General features: G+C 34.5%; 1 protein-coding gene across 5 annotated transcripts in view; it reads left to right on the forward strand.

The window, feature by feature from the left end:
- B3GNTL1 (UDP-GlcNAc:betaGal beta-1,3-N-acetylglucosaminyltransferase like 1) overlaps window positions 1-15,327 on the forward strand; it is a 133,014-nt gene that overhangs the window by 25,542 nt on the left and 92,145 nt on the right. For 4 of the 5 annotated variants that reach the window (XR_007507517.1, XM_049812700.1, XM_049812703.1 and 1 more), the window contains one exon: window positions 13,756-13,851. Coding sequence is in view for 3 of the 5 variants with exons in the window: in XM_049812700.1 (XP_049668657.1) it covers window positions 13,756-13,851 (96 nt within the window). In the remaining 2 variants the exon portion in view is untranslated. Of the gene's footprint in view, window positions 1-13,755; window positions 13,852-15,327 lie in introns of those variants that run through there. The other variant, XM_049812704.1, reaches the window with a different exon arrangement.

Below are 15,327 nucleotides of genomic sequence, written 5' to 3' on the forward strand. Positions count from 1 at the left end.
GAGATAGCTGAGCTTGATCCTTTCTTTAAGGCACAACTCTAGGGCAAAGGCATTGTATGTCTCTTGTCCACCCCCACTGAAGCTCACAGATTAACTACACTTAGAAATTAAGTCTTTGAAGTTTTTTGTGGTGGGTTTTTTTTTCTTTTTTCTTTTGGTCTGGACACATACATTTCTTGATTTTGAAAGTTTTAGTCTAATAGATAAGATTTTTGCATTGTCACTGTACCCTGTACCATTCTACTTGCCTAGACCTGTTACACATTTCTATTATGTGTTATAAAGACTGTTCCTCCCCCATTTGCCTTGCCTATTGCTTATTGAGCACTAGTTTGAATCATTTCACTTTCTCTTTTTTGTGACTTAAATGGTCAGATTCCATTGATTCTTGATTCTGTCAGTCCTTTTAGCTTCCACCTTACTTATTTAAATCAATACCTGAAATTGCAAGTAAAGATTTTCTTAGTAGCAATAGAAAGAGTATACAATAAAATGAGTAGATCCTCTCTTACAGGTATAATTAAAGTGAAGTTTTAGTGGTACATTCATGTGGAACAGAACTTTTAAATCAGCATTCTGAGTGTTTATATGGCTGTCATGATAATGAGATCTGATTCTTTTTCAAAATACCTGAAGATTGATAATGTTTCAACTATTTTTACATTGGCAGGAGATAGGGTTTTTAGGAGTTAATCCATGAGAGCAGTTCTGTGGGAATGGCTTAACAAATACTGAGTTTTGTTTTGTTCTGAGTGCAAAAAGATTAACAGACATTCTTACATCATCTGTCGGTGATTCCATGTTTTAGAACTAGCTCTTGTCCTTGGAGGGAGGGGGGTAATTCTAGGTAGTCTGGACCAGTTTCCATATACTGTCTTGCATATCAGAGCAGCTCTTTAAATCAGAGTGTGTACTGATTGTTTTGTATACAAAGAGCACTGTATATAAATAGCATGTTCTAAGTGATTTGTTTTGCTGAGTAGTTGAGATGTGTACTCAAGTAGTGGAAAAAACCTCCAGACAACTGTTTTCATCTCATCTCAGGTGTGCAACTGCATGTGTAGAAACTCTTGTGATAGAATTCCAGCACAGCATTCCTGACTAGAACACTGGCTTGTACAACAAACTTTTCAGTGTAGCCTTTTACTGAGCAGCTGTGCCATAATATATCACATTAATGTGGGGGGGTTTTGTTCCTGCTTATTATCACAAGTCTGGAATAAAGGCAGATTGTTTTATATGTCTTGTGCCACGCCAGGCTGCTTCATGATGAAAGGGAGCATGGGATAATAAATAAAAATGGGAAGAAAAATAGAGGAGGTCACCTTATGCACTGACAGTCAACAGTACCAGTTCGGGAATATTGGCAGCCCTCGGTACGTAGTGATTTTTACATTCCACATACCAACGGAGTTTGGTCACCTCTGAAAGATCTTAAAGCCTTTTGTTTGCTGTGTCTTCTTATTAGTCTAATGTTAGAGTAGTCCTGAATATAACGTTGCTTTTCAGACTACATGCTGTGCTTTCTCTTGGGAGTCAAAATTGTTATTAGGCAGTCGGGCAATTACATTGTACTTAGACATGGATTTATTCTATCTAATGAACAAGGTAGCCTTGTTTGTATGGCTAGAGGTGGCAAAATTGAGATAATGCGTGTCTCCTATACCTATGTCTTGTTCCTAAAATAGTCTTTTGTAGAGCTTCTGCATTCCAATTAGTACTGTGTAACAACTTGTATGGATTTTCATGTAATTGCAATTAGTACTCTTTTTTTTTTTCTTCTGTTAAACTAGAAACCATGCAAAGGAACACTATATTAGATGTTTTGCTGTTCTAGTGGAGTTACAAGTCTTTAGTAAATTCATTAAGAAGTGACCTGAAGTCTAAATGTGTTCATGAACTATTCAGCATATTTGGATCACAATATGATGTTACACAGTTAAAAAAATGTGTGCTATATTAGTATATCTTCGTGGGGGGGGTTAGTAGACCGAAGCTTGCTCTGTCTGAAAACTCTGTAGCTGTGATTAGAGCAGTGCTGAACCCTAGCTAGTATTTCCTGCCTTACAACAGTATTAGCAGGGTTTGTATCTGTTCTCACAGCAGCTTTGCAGCTTCTGGTCAGTCTGGAACATGGGCAGACTGAGGTTATATCTGCCTGTAAAAGACTTACTCTCAGGAGCTTTAGATCAGGTCTTGTTTAATTGAAGTAGTGTGATGCAATGGACAAGGACTTCATATAGGAGTGAGAAGATGCAAATTTGCCTCCAGAGTGGCATTGCCATTCCTCATCTACTGTTTAAGGAAGTGGTCAACAACATTGCTCTGTAGTCTGAGCCTTTATTCCTGGGGGATTTTATAACCTTTTCTCTACTTAAATTAGTGTTTTAGTGTGGACTGCAAAAATAGGTAAGTAGTATCTTGTATGTAATTTTGCAGGTGTGAAAAGATAATAAGCATATGTGAAGCTTTACTAAACTGTCGTTAATTATAACTACATACTGTTGAAATATTACCTCTCTGTTTGGTATGATAGAAAAGTCCCTCCATTTAAATTCCATCCTTCCTGTGTGCAGTAAATTAATGGTTATTGGTGTTCTTCTCTCATTCTGTGTCTTCTACTGAAGTCCAGGTTTTACCAATCTGCATTTCATTGTTTTGTCTTCCAGTTGTTGCACATAGCTTAGCAGATTTTTCTTTGATAAATGCTTTTATTTTGGACATGAAGTTGATTAAAATCTTCATCGGGTAGAGCTTAAGTAATCTTTGTTTCTTCTTAGTTAATTTGCATCAGCTCTCCTTCTGTCTCCCTTACTCAGCACGTTTCAGACAGATCAGTGTGTGTTGCTCAGGCATGTTCTAGCAAGCAGTGCCTGTAGAGTTTAGCTGTAATATAAGTATTAATTCATATAACAGCTATTAAAGAGAAATTAATTGGATACTGGCATGTCTTGAAGAATAGATGAATAGATCAAATTTGTTTGCTTAACCCTGTTAGTAGTAATTTGCTCCACTAAATGGGCTAAGTAGATCTGAGGAGGGTCTTGTACATTTTTGGTATGGGCAGAGGGGAAAATGAGATTATATTCCGCAGGTGATTACCTATAATTGTCGATTATCCCAAATCAGTTTATTTTTGATGTAGAAGAAAAAAATGGCCAGAGAAATATTTTCATGAACTAGTCTATTCTGGTCATCAGAATTTTAATACTTTATACTCTGTTCCCGTATACTGCACGCCATAAACAAACTACAAGTCTTTTCTCCAGCCTATGGAAATTGTAAATAAATTAAGGCTATTCAGTATAGATACTTACACAAAAATACATATTTTTATGACTTTGGGAAATTGTCATTAGAAGTTTTTGAAAGTTATTTATAATTCAGTAATCTTCTTTTGGTATGGAGGGTTGAAACTAGAGCAGCAGTTACGTGAAGGTTTTGTTCTGAAGTGGTGACAGTGGAGTATGTTTAAGAGGAGAAAATATGATTTCTTTTCTTCTTCTGCACTGAAGAATATGAAAATTCTTTGTTTGACAATGTGAGAGTATTATTCTTATGGTGGTTTTCATTAATTGGGCCTTTCCACATATATCACCCGGATCTGCTGGAATTCAGCTGCATCTTTGCTTTTTATTAGGCAGCTTCCTTAAAGATTCTTTTTAATTTGCTATTTCTGAAAAACCACAGTGCATTTTCAAAGTCACAATGTCAGTTTAAGTCTGTTCTACATTTAATCAAGTATCCCAAATTAGAAACATCCCAACTCACACGATTTTGTAATTAAATTTGTGTTTAATATGGCCTCCACATGCCAATAACCCCATCAAACGACTGTGATTACTAGAGTTTGATATTCATGAATGTCTGATTGTAATGTAGACTTCCAGCATATTTCATTTTTAAAACGATGCCTGAAGCGTAAAATGTTTGAAAATCAAGATCCCCTCCTCCTTGTGTTTAGATATTTTGCTGTGGTGATAACTATTACTAATCCAATCATACTTTGTGGAGCTACAGACACAAGAGAAATTGGTTTTAAAATAGAAACTATACAAACTTACTGCTCTTTTTGACTGTTCCTTAAGCTGTATGTAAAGGACTGGTTGTGTAAGCAACTTGACAGGGTCCAAAGAGTTTACTTAATTTGAATTAAATTCAGATTGCATGTGCACTGGCCTTAATATAGAGGGTGAGCCCTTAGATCGTCTTTATTCCAGGATGGCAGATTTTGAATGAGGGCTTTTGAGGCCTGGTGCTTTTTCCTACCTAAGCTACTTATCAAAATACCGGAGCTTACTCATTTATTTTCAGAAAGGACTTCTGAAACTTATTTAATTTGCTGCAATATCTACAGATTTGCTGTAATATCTCTTCAGTGATACTTACTTCAAGTTTTTCAAAAAATGAAACATTTGAACTTCATGATTTCATATGCATGACAACATCCTTTTTAAATGTATGTGTGGTGTGATGCTCAGCTGTGCTCGTTCTGAGTACACCACCTTGACTTATTGTTTTTCATATAAATTCACTAAATAAAATTCAGAATTCCTTGGTTTTTAGTTACTCATTTTTTATGTGCTGAAAATAAACATGTAACATCCTACTGTGGACTTTGGACTTGAACCAGTGCCACCAAGTAGAATATTTAACAGGTGTTAAAAATGGATTACTACAAGATAAGAACATCTGTGGAAGTGGATGTTCAGTTGGCCTGAAGGATTCTCTGGGGAGCCAGCACTATCAACACACTTTATAATTTTTAAAACATGCTTTAAATACCCTAGGGTGTGTTTTGTATCTTTACACCTAATGCAAATTACCTCACAGGTGTCATGTGTTTTGAAGAACACTGTTTCCTCCATTGGAAATGAAGTGGAGAGGAAATAATTTTACTATCTTCTTCCCCCAGTATATAATTTTGGAAAGATTTTAACCGCATAAAAACATCCCTTCCATTTATTTTTCCTTTTTGATTGCATTAAATGATGATCACAAAATCCTTCTTAAAACCACTAGTATCTTAAATCATTTCATCATTCTGCTGCATAAAAAATTACGAGGTCATGGGCCTCTAGACAAACACAATATAATTTAAATAAAATCTTTCAGCATTTTTAACAACATAAATTTTAGGTCTTGTTTTTAGTAAGGTCAAAGTCCAAAATACTAACTGTTAGTATAAATATATAATCTGTTTAGGTGTTGCTGTGACATGTAAGTTTCTTATTCATTAAAGCAGATGTTTTAGTTATTGTGATCACCATGTACTTGTCCAGGAACTCAATGTAAAATTTACTCAGTAGACAGCTATATTTTGTAAATCTCTCTATCTTTCAGGTAACATGTTTTTTTGGACTAACCACCTCGTAATTTGGTCACATTATCCAAATATGAATTTTCTTGAGTTTTAAAGAAACTTTGTGAATTCTTGTAGCTAGTGTTACTTTTAATGTAATACACGATAGCATAAGGGAAGTTTGGTCAAATGGCAGATAAATCAGGCCTAAACAAGAATTGTTATTATTGAACCAATTTTATTTCCTTAATGGTTAGCGTTTTATGGACAGGTTCTTCTACAGCACCATCACAATTTGAAGGAAGACCATCCAATAATATCCCATCTATGTCTATTGTAAAAATATATTGGGATATATATAAAATACGCATTTAGCTATATAGGGCTTTAATGACTTGGTTAAAGTAAAAATAGTAAGAAGCAGAACTGGAAACAGAGCTGATAAATTTCTTCAAGGTGATCTTGATTCCCTGCTCCAGTATTCTGCAATTAAATAGATTTTAACATATAATTCCAAATATTCTTCATCTTTTCCTTAATTGAGTGAAGGAACAAATTAATAATCTAAGTGTAATCACTTGTTCACATTTAGTTAAAATGAGTGAAACAATGCTTATTACCATTGGCTGAAAATCTTACCCAACACTTAGATATTTTAATGGTTAGATCTTAGTTTTACAATCATGCTAGTTAATGTAATAAAGTTCTAGCTATTCTGAGTAAATTACAAATAAAGACTTGTGGAAGATTGTGTTAATTATGTTTCCTGAGAGAAATGGGTGATCTTACGAGATAAGGCCGAGTCATAGCTGTGCAATTAAAAAATATGCTATAAGCACTATTTCATAAGTCTACTTGAAATCCTGTACTGTCTCACTTGATTGCTCTTTTTGTCTTAAGATTTCTGCTGGACACTTCCAATAAAACATATTAGTGATGCTGCTGATCCATACTTGTAAGAACTAGTGTTAGAGGTACTGCACCAATACCTAAAGCTTTGCTGATCTTTTAGACAAATATCTATAAATATATGTATTTATAAATGGTGCTCTGTGTACCCAGGAAGAAAATACTACATGAATGAAAACAAAAGAAATAACAGAGAGAAAAATTTTCACTCTCCAGTCAAGTTCTCTTCTGAATTTCAGAATATGTTTGCAGCATCTCATGAATTGAGGGGGTATGTATGTGGAAATTACCACAAGAATAATAGAAGTAGGGTTTGGATATGGCACAGGTGACATCTACCTTTCCTTTATACCACAAGATGTAGGCATGATTAACAAAAGCTGTTCTTAAACATTCGGGATAAGGTAAATGTCTCATATTAGCTTTTCTAGTTTAGGAAATGTCCCTCTGTGGGCACTCATAAACAGGCATATTGAGGAAAAAGATGTCGTGCACTAGAGATAATCCTTCCTGTATTGCTTGTTATTTGAATATCCTTTTTTCTCATAGAACATTATCTAGGATCAGGTCAGGTGTCATGATACTTCTAATTAAAGCTTCACTAAGTAGTTAATTACATTCTCTTCTAGGAGGTTTATGTCATTCAGCCATATTTCTAACATGAAACTCAACACTGCACACTCTTTCTCAGTGTGTAGAAAGTTTTGTACTTTATATGACCTTTGAAAGTTATGTTTCATTTAATACCATAAGTTGTGGAAAGCAATTTATTTTGTACAGGAAAGCTGTGAATTTTTCCATGCTAAAAAATGCATATTTTTTCCAATACCTGCTTCAATATCATTATTGGTAGGTTAATTAAAAAAACTTAATAAAACAAAGTTGCTTAAAAGAAAACATATTATATGAAGAAATCATACATACATATATATACCTAGTGTTTACTGCCTTACAGAGTTTATGCTTTTGCCTGTCTTTGTTCATTTCCCTCTTTTATAAAACTAGGATGGAAAAGACTGGGATAAATTTGAAGACCAATTAATTTTTCATCCTTATCTCCTTTTTAGTACAACAGGAGGGTTCTGACCCATAGGCTGTCTCCTGAATAAGAAAGATTCTTTGTGCTAGGGGAAGTTGTAGTGATTAAAAAAAAAGAGCCACATCTGCAGAAAGCATGTTGTTTTCAATTACTGTCAACTCACTTAATCTTTGCTTCCTCTCACCCACTTCCTTTTCCATTTATGTGTGCAACGGAAGACATGAAAACCTAAAATGATGAAAATAAGAAACATCTCTACCTGAATATTGCATTTAAAAACAAACACTAGTGGAAAGTTGGAACAAGTTATGGCACGTAAGCAAATGGCTGATGTTGCTGATGGGTATAGAATGCTGATTTTTGTACATATCAGATATGACTGAAATACTCTTGTATTTCAGTGGAACAATTTTGTAACTCACGGAACAGTGACTATATGTGCTCATAGTACAATCTTGTAATTTGTGTAATAATCCTGCCTAGTTCCTCCGAATGTGATCGTAACTCTGAACTTTGTATTGATCAACAAGTCATTGAAAGTGTTCGTAAGATAACCCAGTGTGCTGTGACCAATTTAGAGCCTCTGTTTTGTGCAGAGCCCCATTATTCTAGTTTGATATTGTTATTTGTACTGTTCTAATTGTATCATAGTTATATTGTATTAGCTTTATAATGCTTTAACTCCTGAAAATATTTTTAGATGTAGTGACGTGAAGTACATATCCATGACTTTAGCTCTGATAATCTTATTTAGATATGATTCATTAACTCCACTCCTAATTATGTGAAGTGGTAGAGTTATTAGAGAAGAGAGATTCAGGTGGCTAAACATAGACATGTAATGCTATTTTGACACCTTAGGCTGTCTGACACCATCTAGACAGGACCAGCAGATACCAGAGGCCTGGTCCTTCTGGGATGTGGCAGTTGGAGGCTAGGCAGGACCACAGGGCCATAAGCTAGATGCTTATATTTGGCCACTTATTCCCACAAAGCTCATTTTAAGCCATTTATATTTTTAAAGGTTACTTGTATGGCTTTTCAGTGTACGTATATGTTGGTAGTTAAGATAAAACCGGACTGCTATTTTATGGTCATAATATTCTTACCTATCACTGTCTCTTGCTGCCATAAATTATAAGTTATTTTCTATTTCTTTCCAGAGAGGCCAACGCTGACTGCAATTACGTAAATAGCTAAATAAGCTATAAGTTACACTTAATACGTAAAAAAAGGTAACTGTCTGTCTAGAAGGTGAATTACCTCATCTGATGATGTAGCAGAAAGGGTTGACATGATTTTCTCTTAGAGAGAAAGAGTTTTTCTCTTCCATGAACTGCCATAGTCATTTGCTATGAGCCAGAAAAACATTTTGTTTATGGTTCATGTTACTGCTTCCTCTACAAGTAATATTAATACTGCATTACAGCAAGTTTGCAGTTGGAATGTGAAGCATATTGCATTTGTATATATTACATAGTTTAATCTAGGTACATGTATATGCCAGTATACAGTTAGCATTTGTAATAATAAAAATAAACTTGCCTAATTAGATCAAAAAGTTGAAACCTGGATGAACTCCATTTTTGCATAGAAACAGATACTCAAAATAATGAGAAGAATATTTCTGATATGGAGAGTTTCTTGTACTTTCTGGAAGTCTGAATGGGTGTAAAATAGGCTAGAAAGATTTTTATCAAAGTATTTTAAAACTTATGAAAGAAGCAACAGTGAACAACCTTTCACTTCAATCTAAAAGCTATAAGGAAATATTCCATTAAGTGAATATAAAAGCTCTGAGACGTGGAAGAAATGGGAAACAGTGTGCAGTTGCTTCTGATGCCACACCTTCCACAGGGGAACTAGAGGAAGCTGTACTCTAAATAATTCTGAGTTTGATTGGATGAAAGAAGCTGGTTAAATGAGGTATGCTTTACAGAAGCTGTATCGAAGGCTCAGGTTGAGTTTGTCTATGTTGGTGATGTTTATCTTGCAGCCACATAAGTCAAGAATCCTAGTCATGAGTCAGAGTCCTGTTGGGAGATGAATGGTACAGCTAAAGAGCAGAAAGGTGTGGAATTGTTTTGGCTGAGGATCTAGAAATAAATCTGATTGCATAGCGACAATTTTAAGATTTGTTTGTAAAACATATCTCATAAGATGATGCTAAAAGCAGTCTTGAGTGGTATTGGTTCTGAAAGTAAAAAGGAAGCAGGAAGTCTGTGCTGTGCAAAACATTTCACTGTTATGTTAGGGTAGAGGGAAGTGTGAACATTTCACTTCTTACAAAATGTTAACTTTGTTATGCATTTGTAGTTATTTTCCTGCTGTGTTGCAAGATCAAAATGCAGCTGTTCTCAATAACATGCATTTGTATGGCTAAGTGTATTTTGCTGTGATATCATTGTAACTAAAGAAAGTAGTTAAATGATGTTTTACAATACTGTCTTCTGCAGGAGGGAGATCCTTGCTTTTATGTGCCCTGCTGATGTGTTTGGTACATCCATGGAAATCTTACAGAAGGCCACTAAGAATACCGACTATGGCTTTTTTTGTTCCTTTGCTTTTGAAGAAAGGAATTGTCAGGTTGTTGCTGTGGGTTTGTTTTTTTGGATGAGGAGGAGGAGTGAAGACAGCAATTCAATTTGCTTGTGAAAGAATAGATTTTTAGGAATAATTAGAAAGCCTTCTGGAAATACTTTAGTTGTGTGTTAGCACGTTTAGGTAATTTTAACAAAAAGCAAACTTAAAACCACTACTATGGAAGACATTTTAGAAAAGTTTGAATTATATTAATCCCTCTTTTCCTCTCCGTCTTCCTTTAATTCCATATATGAAACAAGTATAGGATTGCTAAGTATGTATTATGATATTTTATTGTCTAGATAATGATCCTATTCAGTGTGTAAGGAAGAAGAAATTAGAGTGAAATCTTAACCTCATCTTTCTATTAACTTCATTGGAGCCCTTTCATTCATCAATAATGCCTGTCTGCTAGAGCTCAAAATGGAAAAGAGTAAGAAAAGCCAAAGATATGGGGAAGAAGGTATGATATACTAAGTATCATTCAGAGAAATGAGGACTTTAGTATCTGGAGTCAGAAGATTTTGTTTTTCTAAGTTACATTTTGCATTGTCTTCTTTTTTTCCAGCAAGCAGCTTTTCTTCCTCACATTAATTCTTGGCATTGGTATTAACTGTTTTTCTTTTTTAGTGTTCATTAATATTAGAGTAGGTCATTATAACACTTTGTTAGTGATTGCAGAATGGAGGTTATTGGAGTCATATTTTGAAAATTCAAGGACCAAGAGTCATTAACTGTGTCCTGTTTAGTCATGGAAGTGAAATTCATTGCTCTGGAGATAGCTTGATGTTCAAACACTTTGCCATCAATTCTAGTAAAACTACATTTAGACTCAATACCATGAACCTTGAGGTGTTGAGTATGCTGCTAAATGGACTTTGAGTTGCAACAGTAGAAGGGTTGCCCTAATGATTATTCTAAGTTTTCATAAGACTAGGTAAAAATTGTAATTTGATTCTTGAAACATTGAGTTACTCTAACATCTGACACTTAAAAGTCAGAGGCCAATCCTATTACTTTCTGCTGTATTTCTTTATATATTTTTCTAGATTGATAACCTTATACTGGCTTTACTATTGTCCTAAACATTAGGTTGAGCTTTGCTGTAGAAAACAAAATTGCTGTGTAAAAAAATTTTTTTTTTTTTTTTAAAACATAGTTTTTTATTTGATTAGTGTGTTTGTATATAAGGCTCTAGATTGTTATCCTCTCTGTCTTGCTGTTAGGCATGTCAGTTGAGGAAGGAATTTGGAAAGTTACACTTCCAAGGATTCTGCCCCAAATTTTGGCAAAATTCAATGTAACCTATTGGTTTTTTCTGCTTTGGATACATCACTGCAATAACAGTAATTCCTAAATAACTTTTTTATTTGATGAGTCTTTTTTCCTAATTATGGTGTTTTCCATTCCAAAATGCTTGAAATGTTTGAAGACCTACATAAAGGAAGTACAGAATCATTGTTACAAGCCAAAATTCAGAGAAGTAAATTGGAGAGTGCAATAGAATTATCTATATGGCTGTATGGAAAGAGGAGGAAATTTTGAATAAGAATTTAAGTCAAACTCTAGAAATTACAAAAAGTAATATATGATACAGAAAAAGAGCTGTCAGGATCCAATTTAATAGCAGATATTCTGTCTGCCTTCATCTCTCCTTGAGTGTATGTACAGGTAATTGATCAAACCTATTCAATTTTCTCTGGAAGCACAAGGAGTTGAGATTTGAACTGATTGTTTTTTGGACTTTAGGGAATTACAGTCCTTTAGCTGAGCACCTGGATTCAACTTTTTTTTTTTCAGATTGCTTTAAACTATCAACAGCATTTATGAAAACGGTCAGACTGGACAGAAATTAATGCAAGAATATGAAACTGTCCTCTGCTTCTCATTTAAATTTCAGGTTCCATAGAAAGAGATGACTGCACTTACTACTTGGCTCTAACTGAAGACCAGGTTTTCAGGAAAACAAATCTGAGATTCTCCTTTTTATCTTTTACTTCATGAAAGCTGTTTGTGATTATGTATTCGTTTAGCTTATGCTGTGACTATTTGAATAAAGAAACTAAGTTTCCCTATTGTATTGTTATACAGTACTTCTCGAGAAAAAAGTGCTTTGTAGTTTTTCTATTCTGACTTTTTTGCATAGTTTTGTAAAGTGTCTTTATTAGTTGTAAAAACCTAGGATATGCAAGAGAAGGTCAATGAGGTCTTGGTTAATGAATACTGTCAAGAGTTCTGTATATAGTTATACTCTTGAATAAAAATCGTCTTCTTGGAACAGAATATATGTATATCTGATGCAACTTCTGTGAAGTTTTTTTTTAAATAGATATCTGTGGAGTGTCCCCTTTAAAAACATATCTATGAACTCTTCTAATTGATATTCAGTTTAAAAGAATTTTGGGTCAGCCTTCTGAAAATGTCTTAATATCATTTAGCTGTAATTCAGGAGAAATTTAGGGTAAGAATTGAAGTTGTACATAGTAATTCATAACTGTCATTGAGGAAAAATTTCATAGTTCAGAGACATTCTGTTTTATTCCTGTGGGATAAGCAAATCATGTTTTCTTTTTTTTTTTGCATGTTTGTTATTTTGATTGTATTTAATCATACTGTAAATTGTGATGTTTCATTACCAGCAGTCCCCCAACAAGATCTCTTCATGGTGTTTTTGTTCCCACATCAAAAGTATTCATAACTGCATGTGCAGAATTCTAGCCTGACTACTTACTTGGGGTTTAAAGCTCTGTAGATAGAGATACCTGAAAGATTTAAACTTGCTGCGCTCAGCATGTGCACTTAGATTTCTTATGAATGCTTAGGGTAGAAAATAAACCAAGTAAGTTTTCCAGACTGTTCTTGAACAAAACTTGATTATCTGAAATTAGTGTTCCGAAATGCTAATACCTATGCTTTGGTATTAATTCTCAATGAATGAACACATCCTCAACAGGAAGTACCTATCAAAATCTGGAAGAGAAATAGTTAACAGTACGACAGGAGTGCAGTAGTTAGTATAAACCAGTATCAGCTTACTCTGCACATACAATTAAGTCCTGTAGTACCCTGAAGGCTTAGGGTAGACTGCAAACCATTGGGAGTAGCAAACAGCAGAGTTCTGTATAGTCACACTCCTAGGGTTCTCCTCGCTTCTTCCTTGTCTAACCAGAGATTTGTAGAGTAAATAGTTTAGTGTTTGTATGAAATTGCATTAATGCGTGTCTGTGCAGTTACAGATAATATGAAATCCCTCTAATATTGTTTGATGCATATTGGAAGCTATTATGCCAGTAGGTGTTCAGAATATTGAAATTGATATTTAACCTGTACAACTGCAGAACAGTATTAAAGAAAATGCTGCTCGAATGGGAATATAGTACTTAAGTGAACAAATCAAAATGGGGTGTCTACATTGTTCTACCGTGAATGACACAATTCAGAATACAGATATTTTTTTTTCTCTCCTTATTATATATAAATTATAAGTAATGTGTGGTGTTATAGGTTATGGCACTGTTGGTACGATTGTATGAAGTTATCCAAGTTCTAGTTTTCATTTGCCAAACTTTTAACTATTTTGGTTGAAATTTTGCATTCTATATGTCTGCCTTTGGATGACTTTCCTTTGAAAATTTCAACCAAAATGATTCAAATATTCCCAAGACTGAAGCTATTGGAAAGGCACTTCTCAATGTTGGTTTTCTAGAGACCTTTGAAAGTCTGTAACTAACATTTGAGCAGAGCAACTGTGACATATGATAAGATATGATATTATGAACACAGAAGGCAGTTAATAAGGGCTGTATAGATAATCTTAATTCTTGCAGTTCCCATGTTTTGAATGCTTATTTTATGACCTTGTTTTGTTGCCATGAGCGCGTACAGCAGTTTACACTATGCGATTTATCTCATTTTGCTTTAGATTATTGGTTGCCAAGTCAGAAGAGAGCCACTGGAGTCTACTGAAAGGTATACTCGTTGGATCAATAATCTGTCTGAAGAACAGCTTCTTACACAGGTATTATTATTTCAGCTGTGATTGAAATCATGGCAGAAAAATAGAGCAAGAGATTTATTTAGGTGGATTTTTTTCAGTCATTAGCAATACTTGATAATTTACTAAGTTATCAGATTCTTATATTTAAAGGCTAATTTTTTCAGTAAGAGGCATTTATGGTGCATGTAATCATTATGTAATGATGACTTCACACTGAGTGAGAATGAAGCTTTCAACTGCAGGTTCTGAGTGAGCCTTACATTTCTCACTGCTGTCTGTGGTTAAATCCATACGCTTTCATGTTCTAATAAATGGTTAAGGGTTTTCTTTTTAAAAGGTGTATTTAAATACAAAAGGAGAAAAAAATCTTTCTTGAGAATGATTTCCATCCCCACCCCCATGCTCCCCAAAGTTAGGTACTGACCACTTCTGTATCTGGTTAAGTTATTGCTAGAGATCATTTTAAAATAGCAGTTCTTGAAGCATTAAACATTGGGCTCAGTATACATGTTTGTTAGTGAGTTGCGTCTTGTGCAACTGAAGATGACAGTTTTGGCATGAAGAAAGGTTGTTACGTTAGGCAGGCAGCCAATGCTGAACTAAAAGAGACTTTGGCAAAAACAAGTTAAACTGTGGAAGAAATCAATCCAGCTTGTGGAGGAATGTGTGTACTGAGTATTATAAGAAGTCTACTGGATGGTTAGCGGAAAACATCTCAGCAGGCATTAAGATGCAAGTACTTGGCATTGGGTTTTGCGATGCTATGGTAGGAAGACATTTGCTTTTGATTTTCCTGGATTTAAGTGGCTGAAAAGATCAACATACCCTTGTTTGTTAGACTTCATTGTAAACTGTGTTGTGTTCCCCATTACCCTAACCCCCCAAAGATATAGTTACAGACTCTGGCATGGTCATTGTAACACAAGAAGTAATCTATAGACCTTGTTTTAAAATCAGCAGCGGTATTATGGTTCCCTATAATTCACCAAACGAAAGTAGTTACAGAAAAAAGTTACCTATGGAATATTTAGATTTGCCTTTGCATATGGCATTAGAAAAAAATTATAGATTTAAACCAGTGAATTTATCTGACAGCAACATCTGGATCACTCTGTTTTTGAAGAGAAGAGGAAGAAAATCTTGATGTAAAAACTTGTCCTACACAATCTGAAGTTTCATCTAAGTGGCCACTGGCTGGGGTCTTTAATGAATTAAGGTGGAAATTAAAAGGAATGTCCTAATTTTGAGATTAAGGGGAAGGTATGCAAAAAACAAAACTCATTTTAAGATGGGGGTGTGTGTCTTCTGGGAGAGATTATTTAATATAGCTTTTCTGATAATAGGATGCAAATACAGTGACCCTTGCAGTCTTATGTGCTTACAAATATCTCTTAAAGTTTTAATCAATCAGCACGTACAATCCATTATTTTTACATATGATTTAGATTCACACGTTTTACAAATAGATGAGGAATTCTGGGAAATATATTGGGTTTG

This window comes from Accipiter gentilis, chromosome 10 (assembly GCF_929443795.1).
Source record: "Accipiter gentilis chromosome 10, bAccGen1.1, whole genome shotgun sequence".
In the NCBI taxonomy this organism is placed as follows: Eukaryota; Metazoa; Chordata; class Aves; order Accipitriformes; family Accipitridae; genus Astur; species Astur gentilis.